Source organism: Aspergillus novofumigatus, assembly GCF_002847465.1.
Source record: "Aspergillus novofumigatus IBT 16806 chromosome Unknown P174scaffold_3, whole genome shotgun sequence".
NCBI lineage: Eukaryota > Fungi > Ascomycota > Eurotiomycetes > Eurotiales > Aspergillaceae > Aspergillus > Aspergillus novofumigatus.
This window is the reverse complement of record NW_020194276.1, coordinates 3,168,135-3,182,015: the sequence shown is the minus strand read 5'-3', so window position 1 is coordinate 3,182,015 and position 13,881 is coordinate 3,168,135. Positions and strand designations below refer to the sequence as shown.

General features: G+C 49.4%; 7 protein-coding genes across 7 annotated transcripts; 4 read left to right on the top strand and 3 right to left on the bottom strand.

Moving 5' to 3' along the window:
• The first annotated feature begins 38 nt into the window (after positions 1–38).
• P174DRAFT_450257 (putative chromosome segregation protein Cse1) lies at positions 39–3,717 on the top strand. Its single transcript, XM_024828916.1, has 8 exons — positions 39–280; positions 349–659; positions 717–887; positions 971–2,295; positions 2,354–2,436; positions 2,500–2,803; positions 2,861–3,040; positions 3,098–3,717. Exons 1-8 carry the CDS (start codon positions 211–213, stop codon positions 3,540–3,542), a joined length of 2,889 nt encoding a protein of 962 aa, XP_024684501.1. The 5' UTR covers positions 39–210; the 3' UTR covers positions 3,543–3,717.
• Positions 3,718–3,721: 4 nt separating this feature from the next.
• On the bottom strand, positions 3,722–4,624 carry P174DRAFT_503165 (peptide chain release factor family protein). Its single transcript, XM_024831139.1, has 2 exons — positions 4,349–4,624; positions 3,722–4,277 (listed from the first exon to the last, which is right to left on the bottom strand). Exons 1-2 carry the CDS (start codon positions 4,565–4,567, stop codon positions 3,870–3,872), a joined length of 627 nt encoding a protein of 208 aa, XP_024684500.1. The 5' UTR covers positions 4,568–4,624; the 3' UTR covers positions 3,722–3,869.
• Positions 4,625–5,800: 1,176 nt separating this feature from the next.
• Positions 5,801–7,106, top strand: P174DRAFT_440518 (serine palmitoyltransferase small subunit family protein). Its single transcript, XM_024827067.1, has 2 exons — positions 5,801–6,308; positions 6,441–7,106. Exons 1-2 carry the CDS (start codon positions 6,191–6,193, stop codon positions 6,683–6,685), a joined length of 363 nt encoding a protein of 120 aa, XP_024684499.1. The 5' UTR covers positions 5,801–6,190; the 3' UTR covers positions 6,686–7,106.
• P174DRAFT_440517 (uncharacterized protein) lies at positions 7,037–8,240 on the bottom strand. Its single transcript, XM_024827066.1, has 2 exons — positions 7,799–8,240; positions 7,037–7,708 (listed from the first exon to the last, which is right to left on the bottom strand). The coding sequence occupies exons 1-2, from the start codon at positions 7,847–7,849 to the stop codon at positions 7,451–7,453; spliced, it is 309 nt and encodes a 102-aa protein (XP_024684498.1). The 5' UTR covers positions 7,850–8,240; the 3' UTR covers positions 7,037–7,450.
• P174DRAFT_440516 (dodecenoyl-CoA isomerase) lies at positions 8,051–9,517 on the top strand. The gene is made up of 2 exons (XM_024827065.1): positions 8,051–8,639; positions 8,692–9,517. The coding sequence occupies exons 1-2, from the start codon at positions 8,449–8,451 to the stop codon at positions 9,326–9,328; spliced, it is 828 nt and encodes a 275-aa protein (XP_024684497.1). The 5' UTR covers positions 8,051–8,448; the 3' UTR covers positions 9,329–9,517.
• Positions 9,518–9,616: 99 nt separating this feature from the next.
• Positions 9,617–10,939, bottom strand: cdc123 (cell proliferation protein CDC123; the record flags this gene model as incomplete). The annotated part of the gene is made up of 2 exons (XM_024824805.1): positions 9,617–10,745; positions 10,812–10,939. 2 exons carry the CDS (start codon positions 10,937–10,939, stop codon positions 9,617–9,619), a joined length of 1,257 nt encoding a protein of 418 aa, XP_024684496.1.
• Positions 10,940–11,250: 311 nt separating this feature from the next.
• P174DRAFT_511576 (uncharacterized protein) lies at positions 11,251–13,801 on the top strand. Its single transcript, XM_024831802.1, has 3 exons — positions 11,251–11,415; positions 11,474–11,643; positions 11,698–13,801. The coding sequence occupies exons 1-3, from the start codon at positions 11,273–11,275 to the stop codon at positions 13,746–13,748; spliced, it is 2,364 nt and encodes a 787-aa protein (XP_024684495.1). The 5' UTR covers positions 11,251–11,272; the 3' UTR covers positions 13,749–13,801.
• The last annotated feature ends 80 nt before the right edge of the window (positions 13,802–13,881 follow it).

Genomic DNA, 13,881 nt, shown 5'->3' with positions numbered 1-13,881 from the left:
AACCGCTAAACAAACTGCCTTATATGAACTAAGCTCTGACAGCTTTGAGAAGGGCATTTTTTGTACAGACAGGCTGAAGGAATCTCCTGCCCGCACCAACTACTCAGACCTTTCCTTCTGTCCCCTTTTCTTGAATTGCTTATTCTTTGAAAGATTCTCACGCTGTTTTCTCCGTGAACTCTACCATAATTACACCCCGCTTCTCGAAAAATGGCTGCGGATCTCGGAGCTGTTGCCCAGCTCCTTGAAGCAAGCTTGGACCCAAGGCAAAACAAACAAGGTATGGGAAATTAAGCTTGTCTGGCTTGTATGTCTATTTTGCGATGGATTGTCTGATCTTTTTTGCAGCTGAGGCAACTCTTCGCCAGGAGGAACAGAAACCCGGCTTTTCTTTGCAGCTCCTCCAGATCACGGCATCTACTTCATACCCCTACAACACCCGCCTCGCCAGTGCTCTGTGCTTCAAGAACTTTATTAAGCGAAACTGGACTGATGAGGATGGGAACTACAAACTCCAGCTGGACGAGGTCGCGACGATCAAGCGGGAGCTGGTCAGCTTGATGATTTCTGTTCCGGCAGGTATCCAGTCTCAGCTAGGTGAAGCTGTCAGTGTGATTGCCGATAGTGACTTCTGGGAGCGATGGGACACCCTTGTGGATGTGAGTAGTACAAACAGTTTCTTTTGGTCGCCCTGCAGTTGTACTGACTCTTCCTAGGATCTTGTTTCAAGACTCCAGCCAAAGAACCCCGCCGCCAATATCGGTGTACTGCAAGTCGCACATTCAATATTCAAAAGATGGAGGCCCTTGTTCCAGTCAAATGAGCTGTATACGGAGATTAATCACGTCCTGAACAAATTCGGGAACCCATTTTTGGCTCTCTTTGAGGTAAAGTTCCTCCTCTCATGGCTCACTCGGCCATTACCATCGTGGCACCATGATTACCTGACCATTATGCTGAATCTGATTAGGGCTTGGATTCATTCCTCGAGGAGAACAAGTCGAACAAGGAAAATCTCATCCAGGGGTTTACGCAATTCAATCTGATGGTGAAATTGCTGTTCGACCTCTCTTGTCATGATCTCCCTCCCATGTTTGAGGAAAACCTCTCAGGGATAGCTTCGCTCTTGCTTAAATACCTGACATATGACAACACCTTGCTTCATACAGACGACGACACTGAGGCCGGCCAATTAGAATTCGTGCGGGCTGGGATTTTCGAGGCTCTGACGCTGTATGTGCAGAAGTACATGGACGTATTCAGTTCCCATGTTGGTCAGTTTGTGCAGAGCTCGTGGAGCTTCCTGACCACAATTGGCCAAGAAACAAAATACGACATTATCGTCAGCAAAGCACTTCAATTTTTGACTTCGGTTGCGGGTATGCCGGAACATGCATCGGTCTTCCAGGCAGAAGAGACCCTTGGCCAAATCGTCGAGAAGGTGGTCCTACCAAACGTGAGTCTGCGTGAGTCAGATGAGGAGCTTTTTGAAGATGAGCCTATTGAATTTATCCGGCGGGATCTTGAAGGATCGGATAGCGAAACAAGACGGCGGGCTGCCACAGACTTCTTGAGACGGCTGGCAGAGCAATTCGAGGGGCCAGTTACTAAGGTCGTTCTCAGATACAGCGACCACTATCTCGCTGAATATGCGAAGAGCCCTGCCACGAACTGGAAGGCCAAGGACACTGCAGTTTATTTGTTCTCTGCAATTGCGGCCAAGGGAGTTCCCACAGCAAGCCACGGTGTCACTGCGACCAACCCCCTTGTCAGCATCACCGACTTCTTCCAAAAGAACCTCGCTGCGGACCTGGTTGTTGATGAAAGTGCCCACCCTATCCTCAAGGTGGATGCCATCAAGTACCTTTACCTCTTCCGCAGTATCATCACGAAAGACCAGTGGCAAGAAGTTCTTCCTTTGCTGGTCAAGCATCTCGGTTCTCCGAACTTTGTTGTCTATACTTATGCAGCTATCGCTGTCGAGAGAGTGCTTTACCTTGCAGACAGCCAAGGTCAACCGATTATCGCTCCCGCCACTGTCACTCCTCTAGCGAAAGATCTTTTGCAGCACATTTTCTCATTGATCCAGAAGGACCCTGCCCCTGAGAAGGTGCAGGAGAATGAGTTTTTGATGAGATGTGCCATGAGAGTCCTGATTGTCATCAAAGAAGACGTGGTCCCATATACAGACATTGTTCTTCAACATCTAATTAACATCACTGATGTTATCAGCAAGAATCCAAGCAACCCCCGCTTCTATTATTTCCACTTCGAAGCAATGGGCGCATTCATTAGGTATGGCGATCATTCCATTCTTCGCTCTTTTCTCGATTTAGAGAGCTGACACGCCCAGATTCGCTGCACCGGCCAATTCCGAGAAGCTCGAACAAGCGCTCTACCCACCTTTCGCAAATATCCTTCAAGGCGACGTTCAAGGTATGTGCTATCAGAAAGGTACAGGAGGTTAAGGGACATCTTTGAGTGCTAACCTATTTGCAGAATTCATGCCATACGTCTTCCAGCTCTTTGCGGCTCTTTTGGAAGCCAACCCTTCGGGGTCCCTGCCCAACTACTACCAGAACCTGATCGCTCCCATCCTCATGCCTGTTATGTGGGAGTCGAAGGGCAACATTCCTGCCCTTGTCCGTCTACTGTCTTCTATTATCCCTCGTGGCTCTCAGTTCATCTTGGAAAACCAGCAACTGGTCCTAATCCTTGGTATCTTCCAAAAATTGCTCTCCACGAAAGCCAATGAAGGCTTTGGATTTGACCTTTTGGAGAGTGTCGTTGCAAACTTCCCATCGTAAGTGGATAATGGGCCGATCGATCTTGTCAATTATGTACTGACGCCTTCTTCTAGCACGGCATTGGAGCAGTACTTCGTCTCTATCATGCAGGTCATTCTCACTCGCCTTCAAAACTCCAAGACCGAGCATCTCACTCTCAGATTTGTCCGCTTCTATCACTTCATCTCCGCTCATGACGACAAGGGCTATAGTGCGGATTACTTTATCCAGGTCACGGATAAAGTCCAAGCAGAGTATGTCAAGATGAATCTGTGTATTGCCGATCTTTAGCATATACTGACGAACAACAGCCTTTTCACCCCCATCTATCTCAACATCATTCTCCCTGAAACACAGAAACTCGCACGTCCACTGGACCGCAAGACTGCCGTGCTGTCTTTCACAAAGACCCTTGCAAACTCAGAAGCGTTTGCAAACAGATACAAGAAGGGATGGGGCTTCACATGTGAGGCTTTACTGAAGTTGTTGGAGCTTCCCCCTCTTCCCGCCAGCAAGGATGACATTATTGCCGAACATGACGTTGAGGATATGGCTTTCGGAGTGGGTTTCACAGCGCTGAACACTGTGCGACCACAAACCAGGGACCCATGGCCCGACACGGGCGCTGATCTCAAGGCTTGGGTTGGCAGATACTTGAAGGAGGCCGACAAGAAGCATAATGGACGGGTCTCTGCGTGCGTACAAGAGCGCCTGGGAGCCGAGGCGCGGACAGTATTGAGCAGTTACATTGCATGAGCGGTAGCAGAAGATGTGCATGGTCTGCATCCGACGCCGAGTCAACAAGAAAAGTGACAACTAATACATTCATGCCTTTTATGACAACTTTCCCAGATAATTCTTAGAGTTTCCAGCTTGTCTCTTGTACTTGTGCATAAAGTACACAAAATATTTGGAGCTTACACAGGAGACGTTCAATTCATCCTTAAAAGTGTCTGTTATGTCCATTAGATTGGTGCAAGACCTGACCGGCAGTAGCACAATGAGATGAAGTGTAGACTGGCCATTCCGCAGCTAGACGGAGCCCCGTCGTGACGTTTCGGGAGAAATACAGCAGACGACCGATCATCCGAGCTGCTTCTGTTCAGCGGTGTGATGCTCAGAAGTTTCCTCGGTGGTAGAATATTTAGCATCCAAGCGAGAGACATGCGGCGCTCCTTGGTCCTCAGGACAATCCCCTGCGTCATCTTCTAGGTTGACCTCGTCTCCGTCCTCATGCTCCTCATTTTGCGCCCCCTTCTCTAACTCCCGATACTTCCGCCGAGTCTTCTTCATCTTGCTGGCCTTCTTCTTGCGTGCGCGCTCAGCCCGAATAGCATTCCGGCTCGCATCGCCCTTCAGCACCTCCTCGACTTTATCAGCCAGGATCTGCCGAGCGATTTTCTCATTCTGGGACCGCGATCGCGTGGCTTGGGATTTCACCACTATGCCGGTGGGTTTGTGGATGAGTTGGACAGCGGAATTGGTTTTGTTCTGTTCGGGTTGTTAGCGAGCGGGCATGGTATCAAGGAGGGATCAATGGTGGAGGAGTGAATGTAGCGTACAATCTTCTGGCCTCCTGGGCCGGTGCCCTTGAGATAGGATACCGTCAAGTCGGCATCGTCGATTTTGAGGCGCGGAGGGAGCTGTTTTGCGGAGGACGACGAGGTGAGGGTGAAGGAGCGGCGGAGTGAGGGTGGTGGGTGGATGGCTTTGGGTAAGAGGAAGGTCCTTAGGATGGATAGGCTTTGCTGGAGCGTTGTCGCTGTCGCGGGGTGTGGCATTGTTTCATTTTGTCTGTCTGTGAGGTTGGTTTGATAGGTAGGTTAAGTCGAGCGGGCGGTCAGTGCTTGATGAGTCTATCTAAGAAGCTACGCATATCTCTCGGTCTATTATTGCTATTGGGCTACCTTGTGGAAACATGGACTCATTCTTCTGGAATCTCCGTACACTTCTCTACTTTAGAGTAATATACTTCTTTCTTCACTGCTTTATAAGTAAATCTGATGGGTTTAGCAGAGACTGTCTGATCAGACTGAAAGATTACTTGGTGTGGAGTCTCTATTACGGTTACGGTATAAGAATTGGAGCTGATTCTACCATAGAATCACGATGACGAGACCTTAGCACAATACTAATGATATTGACATGCGTTAACAATAGCGATCATCGTGATCGGGAATAGCTTCGTTGGGGATGCTACAGATGCCAAGCAGAGGCTGACGTACGCTCTTACTCGGGTTCTCGGTCCTCTGCAGGAGAGGTAGGTAGATAGTCAGATCCATAAAGTTTGTTATTATGAAAACTCGGATCTTCCGCGATAATGCACGCCCCTGCATAACTATGTTGGACATATCTTTAACTAACTAATGCCCTGCGGGTATCTAGGTGATGTTCTAGACACTCAGGTTGTGCATATTAATCCATATCAGTATGGAGTGGTAGTACGGGCAATTTGATTTCTATTCTTGTCTTCCAGTCAAAGTGGTAGCAGATATCTGGCTAGCACCTAGACCCTGAAGTGGAACCAAGTGGCTTAGGTCTCTTCTGCGCAGTTATCGAAACGTCTGACTCGGTCGGAGAAAACATCCTTGTTCAAGTGAAAATCTGAACCACTTATTATATTATCTCAGGTATTCTTTCGACATATCTAAATTAGTTCGTATAATTGTACTTCGTAGTCGTACTCGTATGCCTCAATCAAGTAAGTAAGATTGGTGGTTCTTTGCTATGCATCAAACCTACCTCTCCACATGTTGATCTTCTCCCGGTCAACAATTGTCCCCGCACAGCTTGTTCTGTAAATTCCTCAAGCTGTTGATCTTCTCGATCAGCACTTGTTTACTACACCGAAAGGGTTGATCACTATCCTCAAATCTTGACACCTGTCAGTTATCTTTATCTGCCGAACCTAAGGTCCTTGACTAATTGAGCGGCCTCAACATTTTAATTGAATGAATCTCGCCACTTTCAAAGTTAAATCTCCCTTGAGCCCCTGAGTGGGAGAAGTTGTCAACCCCCAAGGTACCGCTTCGCTGGTAATTTCCACTAATTGCTCCACAGTCAGATAGACCGACCGCTGACTACTCTCCCAATCAGACCAGACCAGACCAGGAGATCTCTAGGTCACTAGGTCAATTCTATCCTGAGCTTCTTCGACAAGCAATTCTGTTCTTTTGAAATATCTTGCTCCTTACCCTAGAACGACCTAAGCAATCATCGCCTCTTTACAGCGCCAAGTCCTCCAATTCAAAATCTCCGCACAAGTGATCACTAAGGGGTACAGACAGGAAAAGGAAAAAGAGACACCGTTCCTTTATAATAAGAAGGAAAAAATATCACCATTCAGTCGTTGACCCAGCTGTCTACTCTTGTTCAGAGTCCATCAAGTCAAATCGGTGTCCACCATGGCTCCTCTTCTCTGGATAACAACTGCCTTGGTTCGGTGGTTTCGCCTGAAGGTTTATCAATATGAGGTGACTTTCGCCATATATATGCTCACCCCTACCGAAAAATTCATCTTTAGTATGTTGTCTTCCTTTGCCCTGGATGATTGACCTTGTTGGCTATCTATCTGTCCTATTGACTTCAGTGATGAGGACGCCTCTGAAGCGTTTCTGTTGCTTGCAATTGCTAAGAACCATTGTTTCTTGATAGACACACTACTCCTTACCCTCATCACCATGATTGTCACCGGCGTCTACGTCTACCTCCCGGACCATCTCAGATCCATCTACGGCCATCTCTATTACTACTGGGCGGGTGAACGCCCGTTCATCTCGACGGGCCTGCCTTCTATCAGCGCGGTATTCCGCGATAATAGCACCAAAACCCTAGAGATGGTGTATGACACGGTCAAAGATGCCGCCGCAACAGCCACTGGTCCAATCGCGGAATTGTGATCATCTCTCCTTCTTGTGCGATCCCGATCACATACTACCATTATCATGACCTCAAGTCGATTCACATACGCTTCTCAGTACCGTCTTCTCTTGTCTTCCTAGACGACGAGCATGTCGCAGCTTCCTATTCTTAGCATTCTTATTATCAGTCTTTTGCATACAAAGGCGTTGTAAAGGGACTCTCCTTTTCCTATTCATTCGAACAAATAACCAGAAGCGGGCGGGCGCATACCCTAGGAGTTCTTCTTGCCCTTCTGTGTATCCTTTAACTGTTATGTTTATTGAAAACCAGCCTTTTCTTGCCAGGCAGAAATGACATTGATACCCAATTGGCATGATTTTCCATTGCCTGTATATTTGTGCCCAGCATGGAGACGCTTGGTCTGTAAGCAGAGGAGGCGAAGGTGCTACGACTTGTCCAATCCAATGCAGTAAAACGAAAAGGCAGTATCGTGTAAGCAAGCCAGGTGGACTCAGCCAATTAACGAGATAAAAACTTTATTGTATAGAGAACAAGACGAAACTCCTGATATGCCCAGAGAAGAGTGTTATACAAAATGGCAATCATACATCGTACATGTGTCACTGCCACTCTGGCCATTTTGCCATGACACATGTCCGGCCATTCTGAACCCCGCAGAACGCCTTTATGCTTTTTCTTCCCTTCCATTTTCCAGCTTAGCAGCCTCCGGTTTATAAGACCCAAGGTCCTCGTCCGGATAATCAAATCCCACACGTGGTATATATCATCCCCTCATACGAATTTCACTCGGCAGTCTCAGCCTGCGCAGCTACTTGTGCCTGCGCCTGCGCCTCCATCGCCTCCCGCTGCAACCGTCGCTCACGCCGGACCGCATCTACCGTCCTCATCCGAGCCAGCTCCCGGTCAATCTCTTCCTTCTCGAGTGGGATCTTGTGCGATTGCTCGGCGGTGGGCCAGAAACCCGGTACGCTGAATCGCTCGTCGAGGTTTGTGCCGAAGTAGTACATCCAGCCGATGGGGAAGATGACATACATGCCGAACTATGGAGACGGGTTAATGGGGATTGGTTCAGTGGAGAGATAAGGGGAGGTGTTTCGTGCGGAAGCGAATGCGAGAGGGTAGGTATGTACCTTGAAGACTTCGAGGTTGCCCCCTTGTAATCTGCGCAGGATGGCTGACATTGTGAATTGATGTGATGGAATAGCGTTCTGTTAGAGAGGTGTATGGTCTGGATGGAGATGCGGTTTTCGATGGATACAGTGAATTGTGTGCTCAGTTTTTGGTATTGCAAGGCTGACTTTTTCGGTGCCAATTGCTAATCCGACGAGCAGTGACACATGCGGCGTTCTTCTTGTGCATTGAACTTGATATCAGAGCCCGCGGACTTCCATCGGCCCACCAGTGTCACGGACTTTTGGTGAGTCGAAGATCGGCGGTTCCTGCAAACAGGACAAACAAGGCCACGTGCCGGTCACCTGACCTGCAATGTGTCTGGCAGCGAGCCTCGGCTGCCAGCTCGGACCGTCGGCCTCCCCGCAATAATGAGAGTCGGTTTGGTGCTCCTGCTCCATTACCGTGAGGAATGAGGGCGTGAGGATAGCCCGGATCCTGAGGGAGCTAAGGATCTGGTATTTATCTGGAGCGTCGCTGGTCGATCTCCTGTCCCCGCTTGTTGACATCAAGTATTCCCCTTGTCCACGTATCTGGGACTCCTAATTTCTGCACGGCCGAACTGCTTCGTTGAATTTTACCTCTGCAACGCCTTTATTCGTATTTCATCATGGCGGCCGAAGATCTTATCACTCTTACATACCTAGATCGTATCGCGATCATTACATTCAATCGCCCCGAGAAGCTGAACGCCCTCAATGCAGACCTCTACTACCTGCTCGGTGAGCGGTTACGGGAAATTGAGAAGCGAGATGACATCTTCGTCACCATCCTGACAGGAACTGGTCGTTACTTCTCCGCGTAAGCTTGTAACTTCTTCTTCAGCTGCTCCTCCATCATTAACTCCCTTTAGCGGAGCAGACGTGAACTCTACCCGGCCAGGCGGCGGCCTGAACAGCGACTCCCGGCGAGAGATAGCCCGTACCTTCGTCGTCAACAACCTCGACCTCACCCGCACCGTCTACAACCACCCCAAGATCCTCGTCGCCGCACTCAATGGCCCAGCAGTCGGTCTCTCTGCGGCTCTCGTGGCCTTCGCCGACTTTATCTACGCCGCCCCGCACACCTTCCTCCTGACCCCATTCTCCTCCCTCGGCCTCGTCACCGAGGGCGGCGCCTCCCGCGCCTTCGTCGAGCGCCTGGGCATCTCCAAGGCCAACGAGGCGCTTATCATGAGCAAGCGGATCACCTGCGAGGAGCTGGTGGCCACCGGCTTCGTGAACAAGGTCATCTCCGCTCCGTCCGGTAAATCCGATGACTCGGCGGGGTTCCTTAAGAAGGTCCTGGAGGAGGTCGACGATCGTCTAGGTACGCATCTGAACCAGTCGAGTCTGCTCAAGATCAAAGAGCTCATTCGTCGTCCGGAGCGGGAGCTGCTCGACCGTCAGAATACGTATGAGGTTTTTGCCGGCATGGAGCGCTTCGTCAAGGGGTATCCGCAGGAGGAATTCCGCAAGTTGGCCTCGGGTGAGAAGAGGCATAAGCTGTAGATGCTGAGATTCGCATTGTAGAAATGGCATAGTATTGATTCTTAGACAATGCAATTCATTGTCAAGGAATACGGATTTGGACAGGTACATGTGATGAATTCTACGCAATAGCGAAACTATGGAACATAGAGATCTTGCCATAAGAAGCAATCATTTCTTAAACGGAAACGCTGTTGATACATGTAAAACTTTTCCCTGCTTTACCGTTCCAAAACGCCGTCTAAATGCCCCGTGAACCAAGGAGCTTCTCTATCGAAAGTCATAGTAACAAACAGTAAGTGAATGTAGCTATCGTCCATCGTCACTGTCCGTATCCTCCTGCGTCTGCTTGGCTAGAATGTCCTGCCATTTACCCAAGAACTCACTCATGCCACCTGGGCCAGAGAGAGACGCATCGACGACCTCTCTGGGCAATTTGTGCGCGGAGTATTGAGGCGTACTGAAAGAATATGCCTCCGGGTCGTCACGCTTCACGAGACGGAATTCGGGGAGGAACGGCGAGTCGTCTCCATCGTCTGCGCTTCCAACATCTTCCTCTTCGGACTCAGACCCTTCATCTCCATTTACCTCCACCACTGTAGGGTTGGCTCCGTTGAGAGACAGTCGAACAAAGCTTTCTTCGGGAGCGTCTGCGTCCTCTTCCTTTATTCCTATGGGATCCTTCATCTGCAGGATTTCCATCCAACTGAACAAAAGCGGGTCGGTTCTGTCCGCCCAGGGGTTGATGTCGATAAGCCACACGCGCCGGTGCGGCTCAGGGATATACACGTCAAAGACGAAGTTGGGGTCTGGAAATGTGTCCTTGAGCTTGTCGTCGAAGAAAGCCTGGATTCGTGATCGAATGGTATCTCGCAGCGAGAAGAGGAAGTCGAAATGATTTTGGTCGCGCTGGCACATGCACAAAAGCATGCGGTTACGGACAAAGCAACGGAATTCAAGAGAGGGATTGAAGTTGACATATTTGCGGAGGACGAGGTGGTAAGGGATATCGGGCTGGGTGGCAGGCGTATCGGACGAATCGTCTGTATCGGGCACGCAATCATCAAATGGATGCTCCAAGTCGTGTGTGATGAAGTCGCTGCTCTTCAGGAGGAGGTATATATCATTTGGTGTTCGGCATTGAAGATCGTTTGTCGCCGACATCCACACGGCATCCTTTGGCGCACTCCAGTTCAGTTTTGGTGTTACTTTGCCGCCAAACTCTGAGATGGTTGACTTGATCTGGGAGTGGATTTCTTGCCATTCAACGGATGGGTCTGGCTCCTCGTCTGCACCGTCGTCGGAGAACGTGTCTAGGTCATCATCGGCCTGTGGCTTTGTGGTCTCTGGTGGTAGAACGATTCCATCGGCGCGGAGGTAGGACACGAATGAAGGCGTCAAAGGTATAGCACGAGATTTAGGGGTGAGTGTGCGGTATCTAGTCCACGACGCTGCTAGTTAACTTCATGAACTTTCAGACGTTTGAGAAGCATGAGAAGCATACCGAGGTTGCCAGTAATGATAAGAGCAATGAAGGATGTGAGAGTAAGTCACAGGGGGAAAGGGTAGCCTCTGCGGCTGCGCCGCTGAAGATTCAGCCGGAGCCTGTGTATCAGGGTCTAGAAGTGGCATGATCGTTGTTGATTCATAGAAGTAAAAGATCGATAAAGAAATATATGAGGGGCAAAGATCCTCGATTTATCCGTATCTATGAGTGTTTTAGTGACTCAGCGGGGCCGGTTTACCGTCCTTCAAGTAGGTACAATCGGTGGTACTTAAGTTACCATTTGTGGATTAGTCAAATACGATTTGTCACGTATTGTAAGATTGTAAGATCGAGATGCCACGTGTGGTGCCTGAGGCACCATTGATGATCATTGCTTGCGGCACAGCTAAGCTCTCATCAGCGATTGTCTTTCCGTGTTGTTGGCATTTTCTCCTCCAGCATCCTGTGCGCCCGTCAATATGGCGTCGGCCGGTCCGGATCCGCAAAGCCTCAAGTCATGGCAGGATGCCTTCCAGTACCCAATTCCCACCGTTCGCCATCTGGAACAGGAGCTACGTCGGGACATCGCGAGCAACAAGGAGAGGCTCCGGGCTCTCGTAGGGTGAGTGTTCATTAAGACAATTGGGTGGAATTATTGCTGATATTAAAGTCGCACTCAGAACGAGGTATCGAGATCTCCTTGGGACTGCCGAAACAATTGTCCTGATGAACCGCGAGATTCAGGAGGTGGATTCGACTTTGGCCGATATTGGACGAAGATGCAACCCACGATTGATCGAGAGGATGCATGTGCACATGAATCAGATAAAGGATGATGCTCAGGATAATGGTAAGAAGCTCGCGCTCTCCGGCTTCGCAGTTCAGGGAATTGATTCAAGTGCAGAAACAGAGCGACGAGCACTGGGGGCTCAGCTTTCACTTCTCCACCGCTGCACACAGGCGATTGCATATCTACTGAGAAAGCGCGGTTCCACGCTACTGATGGCGAAACTACTGGTTCTTTCTCGACTGCTTCACAAAACCCTTTCACAACAGAAGACCATCCCGCCATTTCTGGACAATTTGCGCAACCAGCTAGCGTCCCTTCGACGGACACTCCTGAAGAGAATCGACAAGCGACTCGCGTCCGCAAAGTCCACTGTTGACGATACAATCGAGTCATTGGCCGCTTATTGCCTAGCGACAAGCTCCTCGTCCGACGATGCTATTCGCCATTTCCACCACGTTCGCCTGGAAGTCATTGGAAACCTGCTGGGACTTACTGGGTTGTCCGGCGAGAATGTCCCGAACGCTCTACAGCTCTACATCCAAACTCTGCAAATCTCGAAGACTCTACTTTCTCGCCGATTGTCAGATGTGCTCAATAAGTTGAAAGCAAAACCTATCTTGGCCGATCCTGCCATCCTCAGTCTCGATGAACTGAGTATTGACGTGCTGGGACGTTGGGTAGCTGCAGACGTCAAGAATTTCACTCCCTGGATCAAACTAAGTGAGCTGTCGAAACCAGAAGCCGAAAAGACAATCAAACAGTGGTCAAGGCAAGCGTTCGACGCTTTCGTCAAAGGCTGCAGTCACACCTTGACAGACTGGTACAGTTTCTCTGAATTACTCGCTCTTCGTCGCAAAACTTTGGAATTATGGCTCAGCTCCTGGGGCTCAACACCTACTCATTCGCCCATGAACGTCCTAGAAGGCATTCGATCTGCTTTCAATGAGCGACTCAGTCAAATATTATCAGATCAGGCCAAAGAGTTGGAGCAATTCGGCCAAGCTGTCTCTTCTGTCGTAATAAATTGGGACACCAACGAACACGTTGAGACTCTCTCCCTTTGGGATGACGAACTAATCAACCTTGACTTCTCAGATGGTGCGGCCGCGTTCAAACAAACAATCGCAGATAGATTGCTTGGCCGCGACGCAGACGTATCCACGGTATTAGCAAAGTACGAAACCTGGCTTGCGGCCATTGGCAAGTCCAAGGAGTATATCAATGAAATGAAACGAGTTCGTTGGACCGACATCCTCGAGGAGGGAGAAGAGGAGGATGCGGACATGGATATACCAGCCATATTAAACGACGACGATACTACATTGCTGAAAGACGCCCTCCAGCAATCTGTTCGGGAGTCATTCAACTACCTGCAGTCATCCTTCGCCGAGATTCTCAATTCCTTTGGATCTTGTCATCGAGACAAGAAAGCCGCCTTCCTGCTAAAACTCATTAGACTGGTTAGGAAGGACCTGCCTGTTGACTTCATTTCCAGCGATTTCGCCTTTTCGAAAGAAATCGTCCCTCAGCTGCAAGAAGTCCTTACCGCACGGGTAGTCACACTTACAGAGCCCTCGAATATATGGCCCAAACGCGCCTCCCAAACAAATAAGATATTGCCAGGTCGGACCCTTTGGGAGGGTGACCCTGAACTTCCGGTCCAGCCTTCACCAGCAATTTTCAAATTCCTCCGACGTCTTGTAGACACGATGGATGACTACGGCTTAGGGCTGTGGGACGTGTCTACCACTCAAGCGCTGAAGGAAGGATTGCGAAAAGAGCTTTGGGTCACCGCCGCAGCTACTCTTAAGAAGGATTCGGAGTCGGTACACGATCAAGAAGAAAGCGCAGCATCGAAAGAAGCTCAAGCAGTTGAGAATGGAGACAATGATAAAATCCAGCAGTTGGAAGCCGATGCTGCAATCACAGCGCAGAACACCGACGATTACAAGATCCAGCTCTACTTCGATCTAGTCTACTTGAGCAATGCTTTGTCGACCATAGAGCCGGCTCAGGGCTCTTTGTCAGACGCTGTAGACAGCCTCTCCAGCAGTCTAAACTCGAATGTGAAGACGGTCAAAATCCTTGAGCAACGAGCCCACGATTATTGGAAACGGACGCATCTGTTGTTCGGGCTTCTGGCAGTGGGGATAGCGCAATCATGACCGCATCAAACCAAACATCTTGTATATATCATCTGTTATGCACATACATAACCATAACTTTCGCAAAGACTGTGTTCAATCCATCTTTCCTAGTTAATCGAAGTACCTTCACCAACTGGCAACGCCCTAAACT